Source organism: Bos grunniens, chromosome 3 (genome assembly GCF_055505025.1).
Source record: "Bos grunniens cultivar Pamir isolate PY7600 chromosome 3, Bosgru_T2T1.0, whole genome shotgun sequence".
Classification (NCBI taxonomy): domain Eukaryota; kingdom Metazoa; phylum Chordata; class Mammalia; order Artiodactyla; family Bovidae; genus Bos; species Bos grunniens.
This window is the reverse complement of record NC_141167.1, coordinates 13,305,546-13,327,398: the sequence shown is the minus strand read 5'-3', so window position 1 is coordinate 13,327,398 and position 21,853 is coordinate 13,305,546. Positions and strand designations below refer to the sequence as shown.

Here is a 21,853-nt window from a genome sequence, read left to right as displayed (position 1 = left end):
TAAACATGTTTCTGAATTTAGGCAGGAGGGATTGCTGTTACATTCATGGCATTAAATATGCTGCCTTTCTATTCTCAAATCACTCATCTTGTTAGGACACCTAAAAATCGGAACCTCTTCAGGGACAGTCAACTCTTAAACACCAATTAAATGGAAGTGTGTTTTTTAAGAATTACAGATACATTTCTGAGTCATGGCCCCTCTAAAGGCAAGAATGTTTGGATCCTAGTTGGTTACTCCCCAGCTGCTATGAAGCTTGGGTTGCTTTTTTCCCCATAGGGCTATCAAGGGGATTCTGATTTCTCTTCAATTACACGTGTTTTTGTCATGATTAAAACTGCTAATTTTTCTTGAATGTTAGATGGGGCTTTAGATGCAATGATTTTATGTACTTAAAAAGTAAAATGCTTTAGAGAAGCTTTCTATTTAAAGAAATAAAATATTTTGGCTTATAAGTATATGCATTCATTCATGTAAATAGTGACCAAATGCCTGCTATGTGCAAGAACTACAGCAGATGTGAAGAACTACATGGACCCTGCCCTCAAAGGAATTGCAGTCTAGGAGAAGAGATAACAAATGTATGCACACAGAGATAAAATAAGATTGGGAATGACAGGTGCCATAAAAGTAGCATGTAGATAAATGCCCTTGGAGTCCTAAGGAGGGAAGTATTACCTCTAGTTTTAGTTATCAAGAAAGTAAAAGAGAAAAGTTCTCTGAAGATGACCGATAATCACATTGTAGCCAGTGTATTCTAACTGATTTTGCTCTTTGTATTTCGGGCCCTGTGCCTATGTGAAAGCCTCTGTACCCATCACTGATATTCCTTATGTTTCATTTGCCACAGTAGATTTTCCATATGCATTCTCATTGTCAATAGAATTCCATTGTGTCATTCATCAAAAGGCTTTTATTGTTAGGGCTCTCAGCATGTGCCTTACCTGTAGGACAAGAAACACGTTTCCTGGGCCAGCCTCTCCCTCTGATTCCAGATTTGTCACCTTACTTTTCCAGGGACCTGTCATCATTCCTACCTGTAAAACCTGTTTTGTCGATCTGATCATAGTGTTCTGAGCAGTTTTAATTTAAGTTTGTATTTACAAGAGATATTAAAGATGAAGGTCGATTAGCTAATGACTGCTATCCTTTCTGCTTAAACAACTTCCTTAGGTGTGATCATGATGGCTGTGGAAAAGCATTTGCAGCAAGCCACCACCTTAAAACTCACGTCCGTACACATACTGGTGAGTTTAGGCTAATTTTTATCTTTTAACCTTCGTTGAGCCAGTAAATTACGTGTGTTTCCATCGAGACTGGTACAGCTTTGTGGAGAGAGCAAGTCTAATCAGTTGGCCTTCACCTATAATGTTTGAGTTCCTCTCAGATGTTAAAAAGGATCTAAAGACTGGACTCAGGAGCTTAACCTTAAGAAATAAAACCAATTCAGAGATACTCAGTAAAGAATCTGAGGGGGGAAAAAGAAACTAGCTTCTCTTTTAACTTCCTAGGAGCAGGCCATTCTCAGTGCTTTGTTCTCCATTAAATTTTAGGACTGGGATGATTAACTTGTGGGTAATTGATCCAGTGTATTACTTGAACCCTCATGAGCATATTTACTTCCCTATGTTAGGGGAAAGTAGATGTCTCAATCCAGTGAAATGATTTTATGGTGAAATTAACACCTCTTTTCGTTCTTGCAGGTGAAAGACCCTTTTTCTGCCCCAGTAATGGCTGTGAGAAAACATTCAGCACTCAATACAGTCTCAAAAGTCACATGAAAGGTCACGATAACAAAGGAAACTCATACAGTGCACTTCTAAATCACAATGGATCAGAGGTGTGGAGTGTTTTGTCTCTCGTTTTGATCTGGGCACCATAGAACAGCGACAGTTGTTTGTGTCCCAAAATAAAAGGTTAAAATGCCTTCTCTCTAAATCTGTTAGCGAGAGAGAAGAATCAGTGTCAAGATCTACGTCTTTGTGAGGGGGTGGCAGAAGCCAGAAATTTCACCAGGCTCCCTGTGCGTCAGCCCCTGATTCGGCTCCGCCTCCCCTCCGTCACGTCTGGTGGAAGAGGTGTCTTGGAACCAGAGGTCTCAGAATGGCTGCCAAAGGGTTGGCCGGGTGCTCTCAAAGGGTGTTATTTTCCCATTCTTGTCGTATAAAATGGTACATTTGAACTTGAGTTTGGGACACGATTTAATGATTTGCTTCACCCTTCCATTAATCCATCACTGGAGAACCAGGTGGAGTCTGGGGGCGGCGGGGGCGGTGGTCCCCTGCCCTTTAGAATTGTCTGCAGACATGATGGTTTGATAGCCACTGCCTTTAAGGCACTGAACCATAGACAAGCCTCTGAAGAGGTTTAGGTGGTTTTGTCTGTTTTCCTTACCAAGCCCTCTCCTCTGTGGCTTCTTTCCAGAGAGATCCTGGGATAAATTTACTGTTGCTACTTCTGATATGGTATTGGGCACTTACCTTATGTCTTTTGCACCCAAAAAGTGAGAACTGTTATTATTTTACTATTTTATAAATTAAGTGGAAGCTCACTGACCCCCTTTAGAACAATAAGATTCTTAAAGTATGTAATATGGTTTTGATTTGGGAAGAGACAGCATGATTCTTTGGTTTCTGATTTTTAAACAGAAAAGGATCCCTTTAAAAGGACTCTTCCTCCTGTGTTTTATTGGTAATAATAACTAATATTTACTGAATGTTTACTGTATGCCAAGTACCGTGCTAAGTTTTCTTCAGTGAATTATCCTGCTTACAAGAGGTCAGTATTATTATTCCCATACCACTGATAGAGAAACCCGAGGTAAGGAGAAATTAAATAACTTGCCTAAGTATCCAAAGCTTGTAATTAGCACCCTTTAGGCAGACCATCTGATTCCAGAGCCTGGTCTTGACTGCCCCCCACCCCACCCCAATCATAGGAGGTAAAACAGCATTGGTTGTGAAGAGTCTGAATTCACATCCAAGCTCCACCACTAGACGCATGACCTTAGGCAAATGGCTTCTTTGTGCCTCAGTCTCACTGTCTGTAAAACCAGATAAAAACACTAAGATTTGAGAGTTTTTGTCCACAAAGCTGCATTTATGAAGTCACGATCCGTTTTCTCAGTTTTGTAACAATCGCAGTTTCTCACCAATAGCTTCTGCGCATTGGAGGCCCCAATGCACAGGGTCCAGACTTCACATCTCTTGGCTGACTGGTAGCTCCCCAGTGGAGTGAATCTGCTCTAGTCTTAGGCTTTCAAAGCTATCAGGATTGCCTTTGAGTCCTAAATTTATATCTCTAGCCCAGATTTCTTCCTGAACTTCAGACACGTATTCAACCTCCTACTTGATGTCTCCACCCAGCTGTCACCTACATTTCCCAGACCTGACGCGTCCAACCTGTTCCTCCTGCAGTCTTCCACATCTTAGTAAATGGCACCTCTGTTTTTCTAGTGGCGCAGGCCAAAAATACTGGAGTCATTCTTGACTCTTCTTTTTTTTCCCTCATTCCACACACCCACCAGCATCTATCAGTTCCATCTTTCTAGAATCTGATCTGATTACTTCATCGAAGCCCTTGTCATTGTTTGGCCTGGATTCTTGCAATGACCTGCTAAGTGGTTTTCTTAGCACCTTTCCCCTCCCTTCTCCCCACTGATACTCCACCCTGATCTTCCTAAACAATGAGGCAAATCATGTCTGTTCTCTGCTTATAACCCTTCAGTAGCTTCTTATGTCACTTAAGGTAAAAATTAGAATCTTTACAGTGGTCCAGAAAGTCCTAGACACTGTGGCCTGGTCACTTCTCTCTTCATTTACTTCACTTCATTTCACTTGAGCCGCACCATCTGCCTTGTGGTTCCTTGAACTGGGGAAACCCGCCTTGCCTCCAGGCCTTTGTATGTGCTGTGCCCTCTGCGTGAGTCACTTTCCCCACATGTGTGCATGGCCCATGCCTTCTTCAGGATCTGCTCTAAGGCCACCTTATCTGAGTCCCTTCCTAATCTGATAAAAGAGCATCTCCTCCCCTGGCCTTCTCCACTCCCCTCACTCTCTTATATACTGTATATTTATTTGGTTTTATGTCTGGCGCCCTTTCTCTGGTATCAGGGACTTTATTATTGTATCCCTGGGCCTGGAACGGGGCTTAATATGTATTAGATGCTCAGTGAGTATTTGTTAAAAACATGCACGAATCAGAACATACGATACATGGGGTAAAGTAAGGCGACCACATAAAGTATTTGAACCACAGCTGGCATTCTAGGAACCCAGGATTCTGAGTCGGCCCAGACACGTGTATAGGAACAGCAGCCCCTCAGCAGCATTCTTCAGTGACAGTCCTGAGCTGCCCATGCTGGGGACACTGAAGTAATGGAAGGTGGACTTTCAGTCAGAAGCACCGGGTCCGTGTTATGTGGATTAGTGATTTGGGACTGTTTACTGCTAATCTTAGCATTGATTTTCTCATACTTAAAATGGGAGTGTGAAATAATACTACAGAGGATTATGTTAATAGTAAATGAAGTCACGTAAAATTGCTTTGTCAGTGATAGACCAATTTCACAAATATTATTGATTTCCTGTTATTATAGCTTTTGTTACTCTGGAGCCTGAGTCGTGAGACAATTCTTAAACTACTAACCATGTTTAAGAACATAAACAATTTCCTCTTAAGAATATCAGGATTTTAAAAATTGAAATAATCCAGGTAGCCTTTGTTTTGAATGTTTTTTTATTCTCTAGACATTTGGAATCTTAGGGACGCTGTAATCAAGTGTTTTATTACATAATAGAATACGGTAAATCCCAATTGTTTGTCAATTAAATTTTTTTTTCTTTCACAGGATACAAATCACTCACTTTGTCTGAGGAATTTAAGCCTTCTGTCCACAGATTCTGAATTTCAAGAAAATTCCAATACAGTAAGTGTACCTGTGATATGGATGTTATTAAAATAAATGCAAGAATTGAGCCTCCCTTTGGTGGGAAAATTGAGTGAGGCCAGTCTTGGAAGTCTTTCAGATTGAGTTGTGTTCAATTACTAGCCACTTAGGGTGTTTTGATTTTGTTTCCTGATAAGAGCTCTCATTGGAGAGGTTGTTCTCTCCAACGCATAGTGCCTTTTGGCCCAGATCACTCACTTGATAACCTCCTGCACCAGAAAATAACTTCTTTATTTATTTAGCAAATATTTATTGAGTGCCTACTCCAGTCGGGCATATCAGACCAGCCCTCCCACAGAAAACAACTGTATATGCTGGGCAAAATATGAAAACAACTATGTGAAGGCACCAGAGAGCAACCCAAACAGGCAGAGGCAACATTTGAACAAAGGGGCCACTTGGAAGATAGCAGTGGCACTGGATGGGTCTTCAGGCTTTATGGCTTATCCGTCTCAGAGCAAGCCCAGTTGACACCAAACAAGATGGCTCAGGCTCAGTAAACACTCGCTCTTACTGGAGTGACTACCGGGAGGACAGAGTTCAGGGCTACTGCAGCACCTGGAGAGTCGCGGGGGATGACCTGGAAAGGAGAAAACACACAGGTCGAGTCCCAAGTTCTGTTTGGAGCTGTGTCCAAACCTCTAGGTGACCCCTGAACTGTGGGTGTGTGGGGCAGACCCCAAGCAGTCCAGCTGAGGCTAAAGAGCTGGATGAAGATGACAGCTGCCATCCACTGCAGGGAAGACAGAGCTTGGAGTTAGAGCATAGCCAAGTCACTGGAATGTTATAGCAAACAACCAAATACTCTTCCAAGAAGTGTAACAGAATCCTGAGTCTCTGCAGCATATCATTTGCAATGTCTAGGGTTATCGAAAATTAGTAAACATAAGACATAGGAGAACATTACCTCTACTCAAGAGAAAAGGTCATTTATGGACTATGGAGACTGACCCCAAGATGAGCCAGATGATAGAACTAGTGGACAGGCATTTATAAGTAACTCTTAAAATGCTCAAGCATATTAAGGATTGCTTGTAATGATTTAATAAATAGGAACTCTTAGCAGAGAAATAGAAACTATAAAAAAATGTGCCAAATGGGAATTCTGGAACTGAAAATACATCAGAATTTAAAAATTCACCAAATGGGTTCAACAGCAGACTGGAAATAACAGAAGAAAGAATCAGTTGAACTGAAGAGAGATGAATAGAAATTAACCAATCTGAAGGCCCGCCCGCCCCCCCCCCCCCCGAAAAAAAGCACTTTGTATGATTGTTTGGCATATTCACATTTCAGAGCTGATGCTCTAAGAGTACTGGGCCAAGATTGCCCTCTAAACCACACGGGGTAAGATTTCTGGGCATAATGTCTCCTTAATATCAGAGATCATGGGAAATGGTTGAGGTATCCACTCCCTGACTGGGACTTGACACATGACTGAGGAGCTTTCTGGAGCCCTGAGGTCACTAGGTGAGGAACCACATGAGGGGACATTGAGAACTTGTGAAAAAGGAAAGCATTTTCTATCCATAATTTACAACAGCAAGAGAGAGCCCTGTTTTTCTCCCCTGGGATCAAATTATATGTTGTGTCCTTGTCTTCCAGCGTTTAGTCTTTCAGACTAAGACCAAAGTTCCTTGAATAGGATGGATTTTGCCTTGCCTGCTTTAAAAGAAATGATAATGAGTTAAAATTAAATGATATATTTTTATGAGATCATCATTTTCCAGGTTCCTGGGCAGCCTACATGTTTCTGTGTGTCCTGGGTGTGAATTTGGGCTGAAGCTCTGAGGAACGGCCCACTGGGCCTGTTGGCCCCTGAGCCTCAGGATCCATCCTGTTCCCAAACAGCTCAGTGTTCTCATGTCTCTTGCTCCAGGCCACAGAGGCTCAACCTGTTCTTCGCTCCTAACTTGAGGGGGTGGTTCCAGCTCGCTCTGCCCCCAGGGTTATTGCCCTGAAGCCTGGCAGTGGCTGAGTCAGTCCCTTTGGCACTTACCTTTTTTAATTAAAAAAAAAACCAACCTGTTTATGGAGGTATAATATACATACAGAAAAGTACACCTGTCATAAATGTACAGCTTGATGAGTCATCACAGTTCATCATATTCCTGTAACTGTCGCAGGAGGGAAAGTGTGGGGACAAGAGGATGGTCACATCTGAGTCCCCTGGACGGCCACCAAGTGTAGGTCCTTGGCTTTGTGCAGGAAGGAATTCAGGAGTGAGCCATAGTAGAGTGAAAGAAGGGCTCTTCAGGGAGCAAACTCTTGAGGGAGTACTCAAGAGTGTGGACCATCTCGGAAGGCAAGAGAGGCCCAAGAGGCAGCAGGGTATCGGGCTGTCCGAATTTATAGGGGTGGTAATTACATAGGCTAATGAGTAGGAGGAGTATTCCAGCTATCTTGGGGAAAGGGTGGGGATTTCCAGGAATTGGGCCACTGCCCACTGTTTGACCTTTATGGAAGACAACTCATGGCCATTTTGGACCTAGTTATTTGTAATCACTTTATGCTGTGTCCTCAGGCCATGCCACTGGGCTTCCCTGGTGGCTCAGCAGGGAAGAATCTGCCTGGGAATGCAGGAGACACAGGTTCCATCCCTGGGTCAGGAAGATCCTCTGGAGAAGGAAATGACAACCCACTCCAGTATTCTTGCCTGGGAAATCCCATGGACAGAGGAGCCTGGTGGGCTACAGTTCCACGGGATTGCAAAAGAGTCGGACACAACTGAGCGACTAAACAACAACAGGCCATGCCATTCTTTTAAAGGTTGTGCCCTGCCCCTTCCTGTGTCATAACCAGCATGCAAATCAACAAGTACAACATTCCCAATACCCTAGAAACCCCCATCAGGTCCCTTAACAGCCGTTACCTCTTCCTAAGGATAACCACTATCCTGGCTTCTCACAACCTAAGATGAATTTTGCCTGTTTTTATGTTTTCTATAATTTGAATGTGGCCTATACTCGTTAGTCCTGGCTTCTTTCTTGCAACATTTTGTTTGAGGAATTAACCCATGTTATTGCATAAAATAATATATAGATTATTTGTTCTCATTGTTGAACAGTTACTCAGTTTCAGTTCAGTCACTCAGTTGTGTCCGACTTTTTGCGACCCCATGAACCACAGCACGCCAGGCCTCCCTGTCCATCACCAACTCCTGGAGTTCACCCAAACCCATGTCCATTGTGTCGGTGATGCCATCCAACCATCTCATCCTCTGTTGTCCCCTTCTCCTCCTGCCCTCAATCTTTCCCAGCATCAGGGTCTTTTCCAATGAGTCAGCTCTTCTCATCAGGTGGCCAAAGTATTGGAGTTTCAGCTTCAGCATCAGTCCTTCCAATGAACACCCAGGACTGATCTCCTTTAGTATGGACTGGTTGGACCTCCTTGCGGTCCAAGGGACTCTCGAGTCTTCTCCAACACCACAGTTCAAAAGCATCAATTCTTCAGCACTCAGCTTTCTTCACAGTCCAACTCTCACATCCATACATGACCACTGGAAAAACCATAGCCTTGACTAGACGGACCTTTGTTGACAAAGTAATGTCTCTGCTTTTTAATATGCTAGGTTGGTCAAAACTTTCCTTCTAAGGAGTAAGTGTCTTTTAATTTCATGGCTGCAATCACCATCTGCAGTGATTTTGGAGCCCAAAATAAATTTTAGAGCCACTATTTCCACTGTTTCCCCATCTATCTGCCATGAAGTAATGGGACCAGATGCCATGATCTTAGTTTTCTGAATGTTGAGCTTTAAGCCAACTTTTTCACTCTCCTCTTTCACTTTCATCAAGAGCCTCTTTAGTTCTTCTTTACTTTCTGCCATAAGAGTTGTGTCATCTGCATATCTGAGGTTATTGATATTTCTTCCGGCAATCTTGATTCCAGCTTGTGCTTCCTCCAGCCCAGCATTTCTCATGATGTACTCTGCATAGAAGTTAAATAAGCAGGGTGACAATATACCGCCTTAATGTACTCCTTTTCCTACTTGGAACCAGTCTGTGGTTCCATGTTCAGTTCTAACTGTTGCTTCCTGACCTACATACAGGTTTCTCAAGAGGCAGGTCAGGTGGTCTGGGATTCCCATCTCTTGAGGAATTTTCCACAGTTTATTGTGATCCACACAGTCAAAGGCTTTGGCATAGTCAATAAAGGAGAGATAGATGTTTTTCTATAACTGTCTTGCTTTTTTGATGATCCAGCAGATGTTGGCAATTTGATCTCTGGTTCCTCTGCCTTTTCTAAAACCAGCTTGAATACCTGGAAGTTCATGGTTCATGTATTGCTGAAGCCTGGCTTGGAGAATTTTGAGCATTACTTTACTAGCATGTGAGATGAGTGCAATTGTGCGGTAGTTTGAGCATTCTTTGGCATTGCCTTTCTTTGGGATTGGAATGAAAACTGACCTTTTCCAGTCCTGTGGACACTGCTGAGTTTTCCAAATTTGCTGGCATATTGAGTGCAGCACTTTCACAGCATCATCTTTCAGGATTTGAAATAGCTCAACTGGAATTCCATCACCTCCACTAGCTTTGTTCATAGTGATGCTTCCTAAGGCCCATTTGACTTCACACTCCAGAATGTCTGGCTCTAGGTGAGTGATCACACCATTGTGATTATATGGGTCGTGAAGATCTTTTTTGTACAGTTCTTCTGTGTATTCTTGCCACCTCTTAATATCTTCTGCTTCTGTTAGGTCCATACCATTTCTGTCCTTTATCGAGCCCATCTTTGCCTGAAATGTTCCCTTGATATCTCTAATTTTCTTGAAGAGATCTCTAGTCTTTCCCATTCTATTGTTTTCCTCTATTTCTTTGCACTGATCGCTGAGGAAGGCTTTCTTATCTCTCCTTGCTGTTCGGGTGTTTGCTATGACCAGTGTATTCTCTTGGCAGAACTCTATTAGCCTTTACCTTGCTTCTTTCTGTACTCCCAGGTCAAATTTGCCTGTTACTCCAGGTGTTTCTTGACTTCCTACTTTTGCATTCCAGTCCCCCATAAGACATCTTTTTGGGGTGTTAGTTCCAGAAGGTCTTGTAGGTCTTCATAGAACTGTTAAACTTCAGCTTCTTCAGCATTACTGGTTGGGGCACAGACTTGGATTACCATGATATTGAATGCTTTGCCTTGGGAACGAACAGAGATCATTCTGTCCTTTTTGAGATAGTATCCAAGTACTGCATTTTGGACTCTTTTGTTGACTATGATGGCTACTCCATTTCTGCTAAGGGATTCCCGCCCACAGTAGTAGATATACTGGTCATCTGGGTTAAATTCACCCATTCCAGTCCATCTTAGTTGGCTGATTCCTAGAATGTCGATGTTCACTCTTGTCATCTCCTGTTTGACCACTTCCAATTTGCCTTGATTCATGGACCTAGCATTCCAGGTTCCTATGCAATTTTGCTTTTTACAGCATCGAACCTTGCTTTCATCACCAGGCCCATCCACAACTGGGTGTTGTTTTGCTTTGGCTCCATCCCTTTATTCTTTCTGGAGTTACTTCTCCACTGATCTCCAATAGCATATTGGGCACCTACCAACCTGGGGAGTTCATCTTTCAGTGTCCTATCTTTTTGCCTTTTCATACTGTTCATGGGGTTCTCAAGGCAAGAATACTAAAGTGGTTTGCCATTCCCTTCTCCAGTGGACCACATTCTGTCAGACCTCTCCACCATGACCCGTCTGTCTTGGGTGGCCCCACACGGCATGGCTTAGTTTCACTGAGTTAGACAAGGCTGTGGTTTGTGTGATCAGATTGGCTAGTTGTCTGTGATTGTGGTTTCAGTCTGTCTGCCCTCTGATGCCCTCTCTCAGCACCTACCATCTTACTTGGGTTTCTCTTACCTTGGATGTGGGGTATCTCTTCACGGCTGCTCCAGCAAAGCGCCTGAACAGTTATTACACTAAATGAATATAAGAGTATGTTCTGTCTCCTGCCCTTGGGCATTTGGAAAGTTTCTAGTTTGGAGCTGTTACAGTAGTACTGCTGTGAAAATTCTTGTACATCATCTTCTGAAGTCACAGACTCATTCCTTTTAAACAGTGTTATTCCTGTAATGATTCATAAACAAGTAGAACAACAAAAAAAATAACAACCATGAAGAAGTTGCAAAGCTTGCGGCTTAGTGGCAAGTTGTTAGCTCACTATGTTTCAAACTGGATGGTGCATCTATATTGGGTTATGAAATAGTGGGTTATAATCAACATTTTGAGAACAGCAATAGAATAGAAAATAGAGAAGACATTGCAGATCATAAGGACAGGCTCTGTTTCATAGACTTTTGTTTCAGTTATACATTCATATGTATGTAATATATTTTATAAATTATATATAATATATATTATTATATATACCCACTTTAGTATTCTTGGGCTTCCCTGGTAGCTCAGATGGTAAAGAATCCTCCTGCAATGCTTGAGACCTGGGTTCGATCCCTGGTTTGGGAAGACCCCCTGGAGAAGGGAATGGCAACCCACTCCAGTATTCTGGCCTGGAGAATTCCATGGACAGAGGAGCCTGGCAGGCTACAGTCCATGGGGTAGCAAAGAGTCGGACACGACTGAGTGACTTTCACTTTCATAAATTATTATAAATTATATAATTTCCTACTTTTTGTCATGATGAAAGGTTTCAAGGCATTTTCTTGGCCTGTGATTCCTCACTCCCTCTGGACTAGAGGCTGGAAGCCTTACATAGGTTTCTGCCTTCGTGTTACAAAGAATACAAACAAACATTTTGGCCAGCCCTATATCACACTGGTCATCAGCGTCACTGAACTTCTTGGAATCTTGCTTTTGTCACTCTTGCTCTCCAGAACGCGGAGTGGAGGTGGACCGAAAGAATTACTGTTTTCCCCTTCCCTTAAATAAACTAAAGGGAAGCCTAGAGGTGGTCATTTCATTTGGTGCCTGGCAGGAGTCAAGCCCTCAGGAATCTAGGTGTTTTGGTTTTTCATAGCTTTTCAAAATGCCTCTGACCTTTTCTTAACTGTAAGTTAGAATGAAACTGGAACGCCAGTGGTGAGGATAAGGCCGTTATAATTGTCTGTTATTAGGTTTCTTTATATTGTTTGATTCAGCACCATGGGTACATATTAGAATATTACAGATGTTGTATAATAACCTTGAAAGATATTCACAATACATTATTATTATTACATGAGAAAAGCAAGTTCCGAGTAATAGATATTATACAACCCCACTTTCATGTAGGATTTTATCTTTCAGAGCAGGGATCAGCAAACTATTTTTTTGTAAAGGGCCAGATAGATGATTTCAGCTTTGTGGCCATACATTCTCGGCATAACTCCTCAGCTCTGCCATTGCAGTGCAGAAGCTATAGAGAGAATTCAAAAGTGAGCCAGAGTGCCTATTCCAGTATAGCTTTATCTGCAGAAACAAGCATTCAGCCAGCAAGTCAGTTTGTCAACTCCAGCTTCAGAGTGTTTGAAGACCCAGATCTTCAGTGTCTGAGGCTTAGGGAAAAGAGAAGTGTCTGAGGCTTTCACCTTAGGAAAAGAGAAGTTAGAAACAGAAGCATAGCCAAAGATCATTCTCGTCCTGCTGCTCTGTGCTGCCTCGTGCTGCAGACCTGGTTTTGGATGTGCGCCGCATACGTTTGTCTCTGTCTCTGACACAGGGCCAGAATCTCAGCACTCTCTCACCAGCAATCATTTTTGGACCAATGTTCCAGAAGTCAGATGACCCGGCAATTCAGGAAGATCCTCAACAGACAGGTTTGTTGCACAGACTCTCTTCCCCCTCAGATCTCTGCACTGGGAAGGAGAATTCACACTTGTTGACACGGTAGATGTCAAGCACAGTGATATATTTCAGGTCCTTTGAATGAAGTGTACTTACATTGAGGGATCAGAGAAGGATGGGCTTTTTAGCTCAATTCCATTTTTTTCTTTCCCCTGCTTCCCTCATCAAGGGTTTACTTGAGGATCTACTTTTCCTGGACCCTCAAATGAAGAACGTCCCCTTTTCCAAAAGTTTTCGTTGACTTCAAAAAGTGAGAGGAGTCGTGAGCACTTTCTTCTGATGTGACACCCCATTCATGAGTGGGTAGAATCCACAAACCAAACTTCAGATATGTAGATCAGATTGTGTTTAAATGAAAATATGTCCCTGAAGCTTCACAGTAGTTAGAAAGTGTGTTCAGTGGTCATATGCCAAGAAAAGAAGGTCTAATCTCTTTTCCACAAAAGCCACAGGACACATATTTTTTATGGTTAGGTCCATACTAGGTCTATATGTTTAGAAAGTGAGGTTGAAGGTAAAGCCTGGTACTTTGACCAGAGGGGTCATTAGATGAAAAGCAGAGAGCCAGCCTGTCGGCAGTGAAGGAATCAGCTCTAACAGACTTCAGCTGTCTTTGGTGTGGCCCGTAGAGACTGTGTTTTTGTGGCTTATGTAAGGGTTGGAATGTGTATCTATATTTCTATTTCTTTTTCTTGCCAGCTGCCTTGATTGAAAGTTTTAATGGTGATGCGGAGTCAGTCAGTGATGTTCCGCCATCCACAAGACATTCAGCATCTTTATCTCTTCCACTTATACTGCAGCCTGGCATCTCCGAGCCACCCCAGCCTCTACTACCAGCCTCAGCACCATCTGCTCCTCTGCCTGCTCCCTCCCTAGGAACTGGTTCCCAGCAAGCTGCATTTGGCAACCCCCCTGCTCTCTTACAACCTCCAGAAGTGCCTGTTGCCCACAGCACGCAGTTTGCTGCTAATCATCAAGAGTTTCTTCCGCACCTCCAGGCACCGCAGCCCATCGTACCAGGACTGTCTGTTGTTGCTGGGGCCTTGGCGTCAGCAGCGGCAGTGGCATCAGCCATGGCAGCACCACCCCAACCACAAAGTACTACTGAGCCCCTGCCAGCCATGGTCCAGACTCTGCCCCTGGATGCCAACTCTGTCCTAACCAGTAATCCCACTATAACCATCACCCCGACTCCCAGCGCGGCTATCCTGCAGCCCAGCCTGGTCATGGGAGAGCAGAACTTACAGTGGCTACTGAATGGTGCCACCAGCACACCGCAGGCTCAAGAGCAAATTGTAAGTATGAGGTGGAAAGGGACCCAGTGGGCGAAGTGTATGGGTGGGTGACGTGTTCAGAGGCCTTTACGTCAAAAAAGGAAAACGGCTGTCATTTCTACCCCGAAACACATCATTCTACCAGCCCCATGATCAAGCAGCGTAAATCCCGGGATGTTGTGGTCAATACCTATAATAGAGGGCCAGAGAAACAATTTTCAGATTTACCTAGGTATTTCAGCTATGGTCTGATTCTGTCAGCTCTGACAGGAGAGCCCGAGAACGTTCTCCAAGGCAGAGTCCAGCCTAGGCTGAGGGACTGATGGGACCTCATCAGATGGAAACAGACCACAGTGGCCAAGTCAGAAGTAATCCGTGCTCCCAGAATCCATCGTAGAGCCATTTTCTACCCAAGTGTGTGGTCTCAATGGCTAAGGACGTGATGTGGTTGTTCAGCTGAGTATATTTTGAGGGCCTGCTGTATACCAGATACCACACAGGATACTCTTGGAAATCTGGAAAAATGAAAAAAAAACATGATTTCTTTTTGATAAAAACTTATATTCTAGTTAAAGAGGCTAAAATGCCTAAAAGAAAGTTAATGCTACCAGTAGATAAAGTGTCAAATAATAAAAATAATGGTAATAAAAAATAACAATGGCTGTGACCTTTGGAGCCCTTACTGTATGTCTGGGCTTCCTGTGCTAACTAAGCACCTATTGAAATTGAGGATCTAACGTGCCAATCATTACCTTAGGGACCTTATTTTTAGATTATATATATTTTTTAGGTTTTATCAAACAAATAGTAAGAACTTCCATACACTTCCTGCTCCCTGCCCACCCCCAGCCTAGTTTCCCTCATTTTTAACAGCTTGTATCAATGTGGTACTGTTATTGTAAGTAAATTAATATTGATAAATGATTATTAACATCTGTATATGTTTGTATCTCTACAAACATATAGATGTCACCCCGCCATGTTAAGTATTTTAATCACAGCAATCCTAGGAAGTAGATATGATTTTATCAATGGAGAGCTGAGACCCAGAGAAGTTAAGTGACTAGTCCAAGGTCACACAGCTTATAAATGGCAAAGCCTAGGCAGACCAGTCCCAGAATCCATGCTCCTGATTGCTGCCTTGTGCTGCCAGATGAGGGGTTCAGAGACTAAGGGCTTGCTGGGTGGCCATACGCGCCAGGTGAGCCTTCTTGAGGTGTGAGCAGGAATTAAGTGGAGGAAAGGCTGCACTGAGCAGGAGTAGGTCTGGGTGGATGTATGATGCTGCCAAACAAACCGGAAAGGCAGGTTGGAGCTAAATGGCAAGAGCACTCAAGTTCCATAAATGGGATGGGCGCCACCACCTCTGGAGGCACCCTGGTTCCAGTTTCAGATGGCCAGAGTCCTTAGAACGGCCTCTTCAGCATTGTGATCCAACCTGCCTCCAGGTGGTTGGGTTTTTTGGTTGTTACTATTGTTTTCATTATTTAAAATTATTTTCAGGGACTTCTCAGGCAGTCCAGTGGTGAAGGCTCCGCACTTTCACTGCAGAGGGCAGCCCCTGGTTGGGGAACTAAGATCCCGCATGCTACACGACACGGCCAAAAAAAAATTTTTTTTCCCATTATTTGTACTGTTCTTTATTTGCAGATGGCTGTATACAGAAAATGATCCTACTATCTCATTTATGATCATGGCATTTTTTTTTTCTATTTTCTTCCAGTTTTATTGAGATACAATTGATAGATAGCAGAGTAAAAGTTGGAGGCGTACAGCATAATAATCTGACACACGTTTAGTGAGCATCCATTATCACATGATAGATACAAAGTTAAAGATACAGGAAAAAATGTCTGAGTGTGAGAACTTCAGGGTTCACTGCTTAAGGAGCTTTCGTATATCACATACAGCAGTGTTAATCGTGTCCATCACATTGTGCCTTGTGCCCCTCGTACGTGATCTCTTAACTGGAGGTCTGGCTCTTCACTGCTTTCATCCAACTCCCCATCTCCTCACCCGGCCCCTGCCTCCTGTAAGCACAAAACTGATCTTTCAGTGAGTCTGTTTGTTTTGAAGTACAATGGACCTGCCTCTGTTCCTGTTAGACAACGCAGTGATATTTCTGTACATTTCAAAGTGATCACCGTGATAAGTCTAGTCACCATATGTGACACCACCACACATGTCACCATCCAAAGGTTTACATACTTACTGCCTATATTCCCCACACTGTACCTTTCATACCCATGACGTGTGTGTTTTGCAACTGGCCTTTTGCAGTTTTTACTCCCCCTCGCCTGTTTCTCTCCTCCCCTCTGGCAACCACGTGCATCCATGGTTTCTTTATCTCCTTTTTCTGGATCTGTGCTGCCCTGGGGAATTGCATGGAACAGCTTATTATTTTTCCACCCAGTTCATTTTCATGTGGGCTTCCCTGGTGGTTCAGACAGTAAAGAATCCGCCTGCAATGTGGGAGACCTGGATTTGATCCCTAGGTTGGGAAGATCCCCTGCAGGAAGGCATGGCAACCCACTCCAGTATTCTTGCCTGGAGAATCCCCATGGACAGAGGCTACAGTCCATAGGGTCTCAAAGAGTGGGACATGACTGAAGTGACTAAGCACATGTTCACTTTCATGTATTTGTATGTGAGTCTCATTCCTCCATAATTGTTTCAGAATGTCTTCCCCTATAACTTGCGTTCATATTCCTCCTAGACTCATCCTAGAGGCACTTTTTATTTTCCTTAAAAGGATGAAAGATAAAGCCCTTTTTAATATGACTTGGAGAAAGCAAAAACCCTATAGCCAGTTGAATAGGAAGTGTACTAAAGTGAGGGGTGGTTTCTGGGCACAACTTGATGGTCCTACTTAGTAATCATATGTACAGCTAGTATTTGCTGAATCCCCATGGTATGCCCCAGGCTTCATATGCATCATCTCATTTCATCCTTTTGGGGCCTTTGGGAGAGTCTTTGGGTTGTCATCCCAGTTTTTACAGGTGAGGAAACCAAGACTAAGAGGTTAAATTACTTTCCTGACATCAAAAACTAATAAGGGACCAAGCTTGAACTTGAATCCTGGTGAGGCTAAGTCCAGGGCTCACCCTTGAGCACCATCCTGTGCAGCTTACACCATACTGCCTAGGGCCTTCATAGGTCTTCTGCCTATGAGAGGAAGTCTTGGCCTGTCCTTAGCATGCAGCTTAGTCCTCAAGGGGTAAAAAGAACTTCGGGAGTCAGCAGGGAGTAGAGAACTTAGAGGGGAAACTAGCCCTCAGGCTCCCCCTGAGAAGACCGTCCACTTGAGAAAAGCAACCTTGGAGGAGCCTTTGTACACATAGAACCTACTGGATTAAGCAGCTGGGAGACAGCCAAGGAGTAGGGGACAAAGACGGCTACATTGTTAGCACTGAATGTCCAGCAGTGTGGTGACCTCATGTCAGAGCACAAACAAAACATCGCTCAGTGCAAAAATCCTGAACACTGAGGGTTTTCTGTCCTCATGGATGACTGTTACAAGTGGGGAGGTGTCATGTCCTTGGGGATCTATCATATTTGAGTAGCCATAAATGTGATTTTTTTTTCCCCCCAGCAGCAAGCATCTAAAGTTGAGAAGGTGTTTTTTACCACTGCAGTACCAGTGGCCAGTAGCACAGGTACGTAATTCTGTGTTAGCTGTAAATGGAAGTCAACTCTCTGGGCCCCCTGAGGCACAGTTAGTTAATCTTGCTTTGCCCTGGATTTTAATTTCTTTTAAATTACATTTGAATTTCTTTTAAATTACATTTATTATGTATTATCTTTCTGTTAGAGTATTTCATATTCTTAAAGCTATTGAAAGTTACTGCACTTATAGCATAAATACCACATTTAACATTCTTTAACTAGTAATTGTTCTTTCCCTTTTACATGTAGCCTTTAATATAGCCAGAACAAAGTCTGAATCACAGTTAATGCTAAAGAGAGAAGTTATTAATTCACTGGACTCTTTTCTAATTACAGTAATGAAGAAATAGCATCTGGGTCAGAAACTCCTATAAAGCTAAAGGGTCCTTTTCCTCAAACTCTTTCTTTTATACATTAGAAAACTTAGGCTCTGAAAGATGAAACGAGTCCCCCAAAGGCATCAGTGAGTTTGTGGCAACGCCAAAGCATTCGTTCTCAGACAGGCCTTGCCCCCAACCTGTTCTCTTGCCCCGTGGTCTCTAGCTCTTTTGAGACACACAAAGCCTGTCTAAGTTCAGAGTGTGCTTGTGCACAACAGACATAGGAAAAAGAGGAGGAATGTGTGCACAAATGTGTCAGAGACCATGGCTGCAAAGATGAGCAGAACGTCCTAAAGGAGGTCAGAGCCTCTGGGGCAGGCAGGGCTAAATGGTACTGTGCCCTCTGCCCACGACAGTGCCCTCGGGCCAGCCCTGAGGTATAAGCCTGCTGCAAACACTGCCTGGAGGCATTGGGAGAGGAGGGGAATGAACTCAGAGATGAGTTAAGTTCTCCAGAAGAATTGAGGCAGAAGGACGAGCTGTTGAGCCCAGAGCTTTGAAGAACGTGCAGAGAGGCGTCCACTGTGGCTGGCATGGTGGGTGCCTGGGAGAGCGGCCAGAGATGAAGCTAGGAGAATAGGGTGCATTTAGATGTGTGGCTTTTCTGTCTTGGAGGGGATGGGGAGTGTCAGAGGCTTTTTGAGGAAGAACGCGGTCCAATTTAAAGCAGAACAAAACCTGGAGCGTGGCATCCAACCCTTCCCATCGTTCTGCCTCCGCGGTGCTCAGCTAGTCTCACACCCTCCTGTCCCCTTGCCCTTGCCCTTGCCCTGCGGCTACTTGAAGAGCAGTCTCTCTCGCCTCTCTCGCAGGGAGCGCTGTACAGCAGATTGGCCTCAGTGTTCCTGTGATCATCATCAAACAAGAGGAGGCCTGTCAGTGTCAGTGCGCGTGCCGGGACTCTGCCAAGGAGCGGGCGGCCAGCAGGAGGAAGGGCTGTCCTTCCCCGCCCCCTCCCACGCTGAGCGCCCAGCCTCCTGACGGGCCCAGCCTGAAGCTGCCACCACAGACTTTCTCCCCACCCCCGATCCCCCTGTCATCCTCTTCCACTGCCGCCTCCTCCTGTGAGCAAAGCAGACAGGCGGTGACTCCTTCAGACCCGCAGACAGAGCCACTCCGTGCCATAGATATGTCAGAGTTTCTGTCCCTCCAGAGCCTGGACACCACTTCCAATCTGATTCCCATTGAAGCACTACTGCAGGAAGAGGAAGAGATGGGCCTGACCAGCAGTTTCTCCAAGTGAAAGGCCCGCATGTGCTCCCCTCCTGGAACAGGCCGAGCAGGAAGCAGGAGGTGTGTGATGCGTAACATCGTGGGGGTCAGCAATTTGAAGGATGAAGAAATCTACTGTTTGTAATCCTCACCTTTCAGACGTATTTTCTTTATTCGAATCCCAGGAGCATCCATTTTTAATGAACTGATCTTTGGAAAAAACAAAACAAAAACACAAAAAAAGGCTAAGTTATAAATGAACTGTTTGGCTGCACTGTATGTCACTTTTGCTTATTGTCATGTGAACTTGGAAATTAAGGTTACTCGTATGCATAAAAATTCTAAATGAAAGGGTGTGGTTTCCATCAATCTGATGCTGCCCATCTCTTGCACTGGGGTCTTTGTAGTTGGGCAGTGGAGTTCAGTGTGTTGGATGTTGCGATGCCCTGTGAGTCTTTTGAGGCTGAAGCTTGCTTGCAAGGCCAGACCCTCACTCCATCCAAGAGGCATGTGGCAAAGGCAGGTCAGACAGCCGTGAGCTGGACAGGGATCGGGCGAGGCGGTTTTGTGGTCTGTGCTTGGTGATGGTGGAGCTGAGGGTGACTATGGCTGATGTCACCCTGCAGCCAGCAGCATCACAAACGGGCATCCAAAATCCTGGGCCGAGGCTGTGGGGACTGTCTGCTTCCTCCGGAGCCCTAGCAAGTTGTTGACTGCTCTCTGTCTGTCCCTGACACCTGTGCGGAGCAGGCTCTATCAACGTGATCATACTGTTTGCTCTGGGTTCTCGCTTCTCTCTCTGCTGGTTGCCAGGGCTTGAAGATCACAGTAATGAATTTTTCTTGGGGATCATCCCTGTTTTGTCCTAGAGTGGACATGTGGTTTATGGCCAGTTGCTGGCTGGTGGTCTGCCTTCCTTGAATGGTATCTTCTTCCTCGGAGCAGAAGAGCTGCATTTTGCTGATCAGGAGAAGGTGCGGCTTGATGGGAGTGATGTTCGGTTGGCATGTCATCGGCAGTCCAGGTATCCTGGTCTTGGGTTCCAGCCAGGCTTTTGGTTGCCCCCCCCCCCCCATCTCTGCCTCTCACCGCTCTGGATTTTGCATACAGCCTAGTACAGTGCAAAGAAGGATGTGACTTGCTCAGCTTAGTCATATGATTTCTAAACAGAAAAAAGAAAAAAAAAAAAACACAAAGCGATGATCTTCTACTCAGGGTAAAACAAAAAATTCCCCTTCCACCAAAAAGCCTGAAATGTTGCAATAAGTTATCTCATTTGGAATGTTTCATTAAGTTGTGTTATAGGGAAAAAAATTTTTTTATTTGTGTATAGAATTATATCCATCTCTCTGCCTTTGGCTCTGAGTCAGTCATTGCCTCTTAAAACATAAAATACAATCCACACTAAAATGGAAAGTTTCTCTTAACTGGCTATATTAATGTAGTCACGAGTGCTCCCCACACTCACTGAACTCAGAAACTAGGTATGGCCCAAGGTCTAACGAGGCCTCTGCCTCCCAAGGGCCTCGTCCCTGCCTTGAGCAAGCAGTAGGGTGCCACACACAGGGCTGCCCTATTGAGTCAGTGACGTTGGGCAGAAAGCAGCCGTGATTTCGCCTTCCTGTTTCACTCCCTAAGGTGACGAGATCTGCATTTGTCACTCTCCTGTTCCCTGCACCATTACTCAGGGCCAGCCAAGACAGTATCTAGAGTAATCATTTACCTGGGAGCCAGGGGCCCTGCTTTTAACAGGATGTTCAGGGACAGATTCGGATGAGAGGGCAGAGGTGGTAAATGTGACTGCCATGGAGAGAAGTGGGGTTTACTACAAGCAGCTAGTGGTTTCTCACTCCTGGGGTCTAGTCAGGAGAATCCGTTTCTTTTTTGACCCTTTGCATTCTCCTGTCCAAAAAACTGGTGGGTTCTGGGTGACCACTGACCTCAGCAGAAGTTGATAAGGCAGGAGGAACCTTCTGTTACCACAGTGGGTTCGTCTCCCTGGAAAACAGCTGCTGAGTATGGGTTGTCCTTGGCTGTCGCTCAGCCTTGAGCTTGTGGGAAGCTTTGCGGTAGGTCCCTGGCTGTTTTCTCTACACCTTCTGAGAGACAGCAGCACAGTGGGGTCCCAAGACACCTCCCCATGCGCGCACCCTAGGCTCACCTGAGATGTGGCTCCTGGGAGCTGAGGTGGAAAACAGGAGCCCGGTGAAGGCCGTCGGAAGTGCCCATGGTTGAAATATTGCTTCCCCACTGCTGTGCTTGTGTTGGGTCTGCTTGGGTCAGTGACTTTTCTGCTCTCCTAAGGTTGAGGGTGGTGAAGAAGCAGAGTTTTAGGCTGACAGATTTTTCTAGTTGAAGTATCTGCCTTTTGAGGGCGACTGATTACAGGGGGGCTTTTGAAAACATCAGGGATATGCTTAAAATGCTAGTGAGTGGTTGTGAAGAGCAGGTTTACTCCACAGGGTAGACAGTCTCATTTCCTTCCTCTTCTCGCACTCTTCCCCACCCTACCTACCCGCTTCTATCAGCCTGGTCTCTAGTGCCAAGGGCCTTGGAGAAGAGAGGGCCACTGAAAATGGAGCCACAAAGAGCCTTCATGAAGAGTG

The 21,853-nt window shown here is 44.5% G+C and overlaps 1 protein-coding gene across 2 annotated transcripts in view; it reads left to right on the top strand.

The window, feature by feature from the left end:
• Positions 1–19,598, top strand: part of MTF1 (metal regulatory transcription factor 1) — a 39,676-nt gene extending 20,078 nt beyond the window's left edge. Inside the window, exons 5-11 of one of the 2 annotated variants that reach the window (XM_086394250.1) lie at positions 1,174–1,247; positions 1,704–1,840; positions 4,850–4,927; positions 12,591–12,687; positions 13,415–14,010; positions 17,585–17,645; positions 18,848–19,598. In XM_086394250.1, coding sequence (XP_086250376.1) covers positions 1,174–1,247; positions 1,704–1,840; positions 4,850–4,927; positions 12,591–12,687; positions 13,415–14,010; positions 17,585–17,645; positions 18,848–19,278 — 1,474 coding nt within the window. In that variant the 3' untranslated portion in view covers positions 19,279–19,598. Of the gene's footprint in view, positions 1–1,173; positions 1,248–1,703; positions 1,841–4,849; positions 4,928–12,590; positions 12,688–13,414; positions 14,011–17,581; positions 17,646–18,847 lie in introns of both variants that reach the window. The other variant, XM_086394249.1, reaches the window with a different exon arrangement.
• Positions 19,599–21,853: the final 2,255 nt, after the last annotated feature.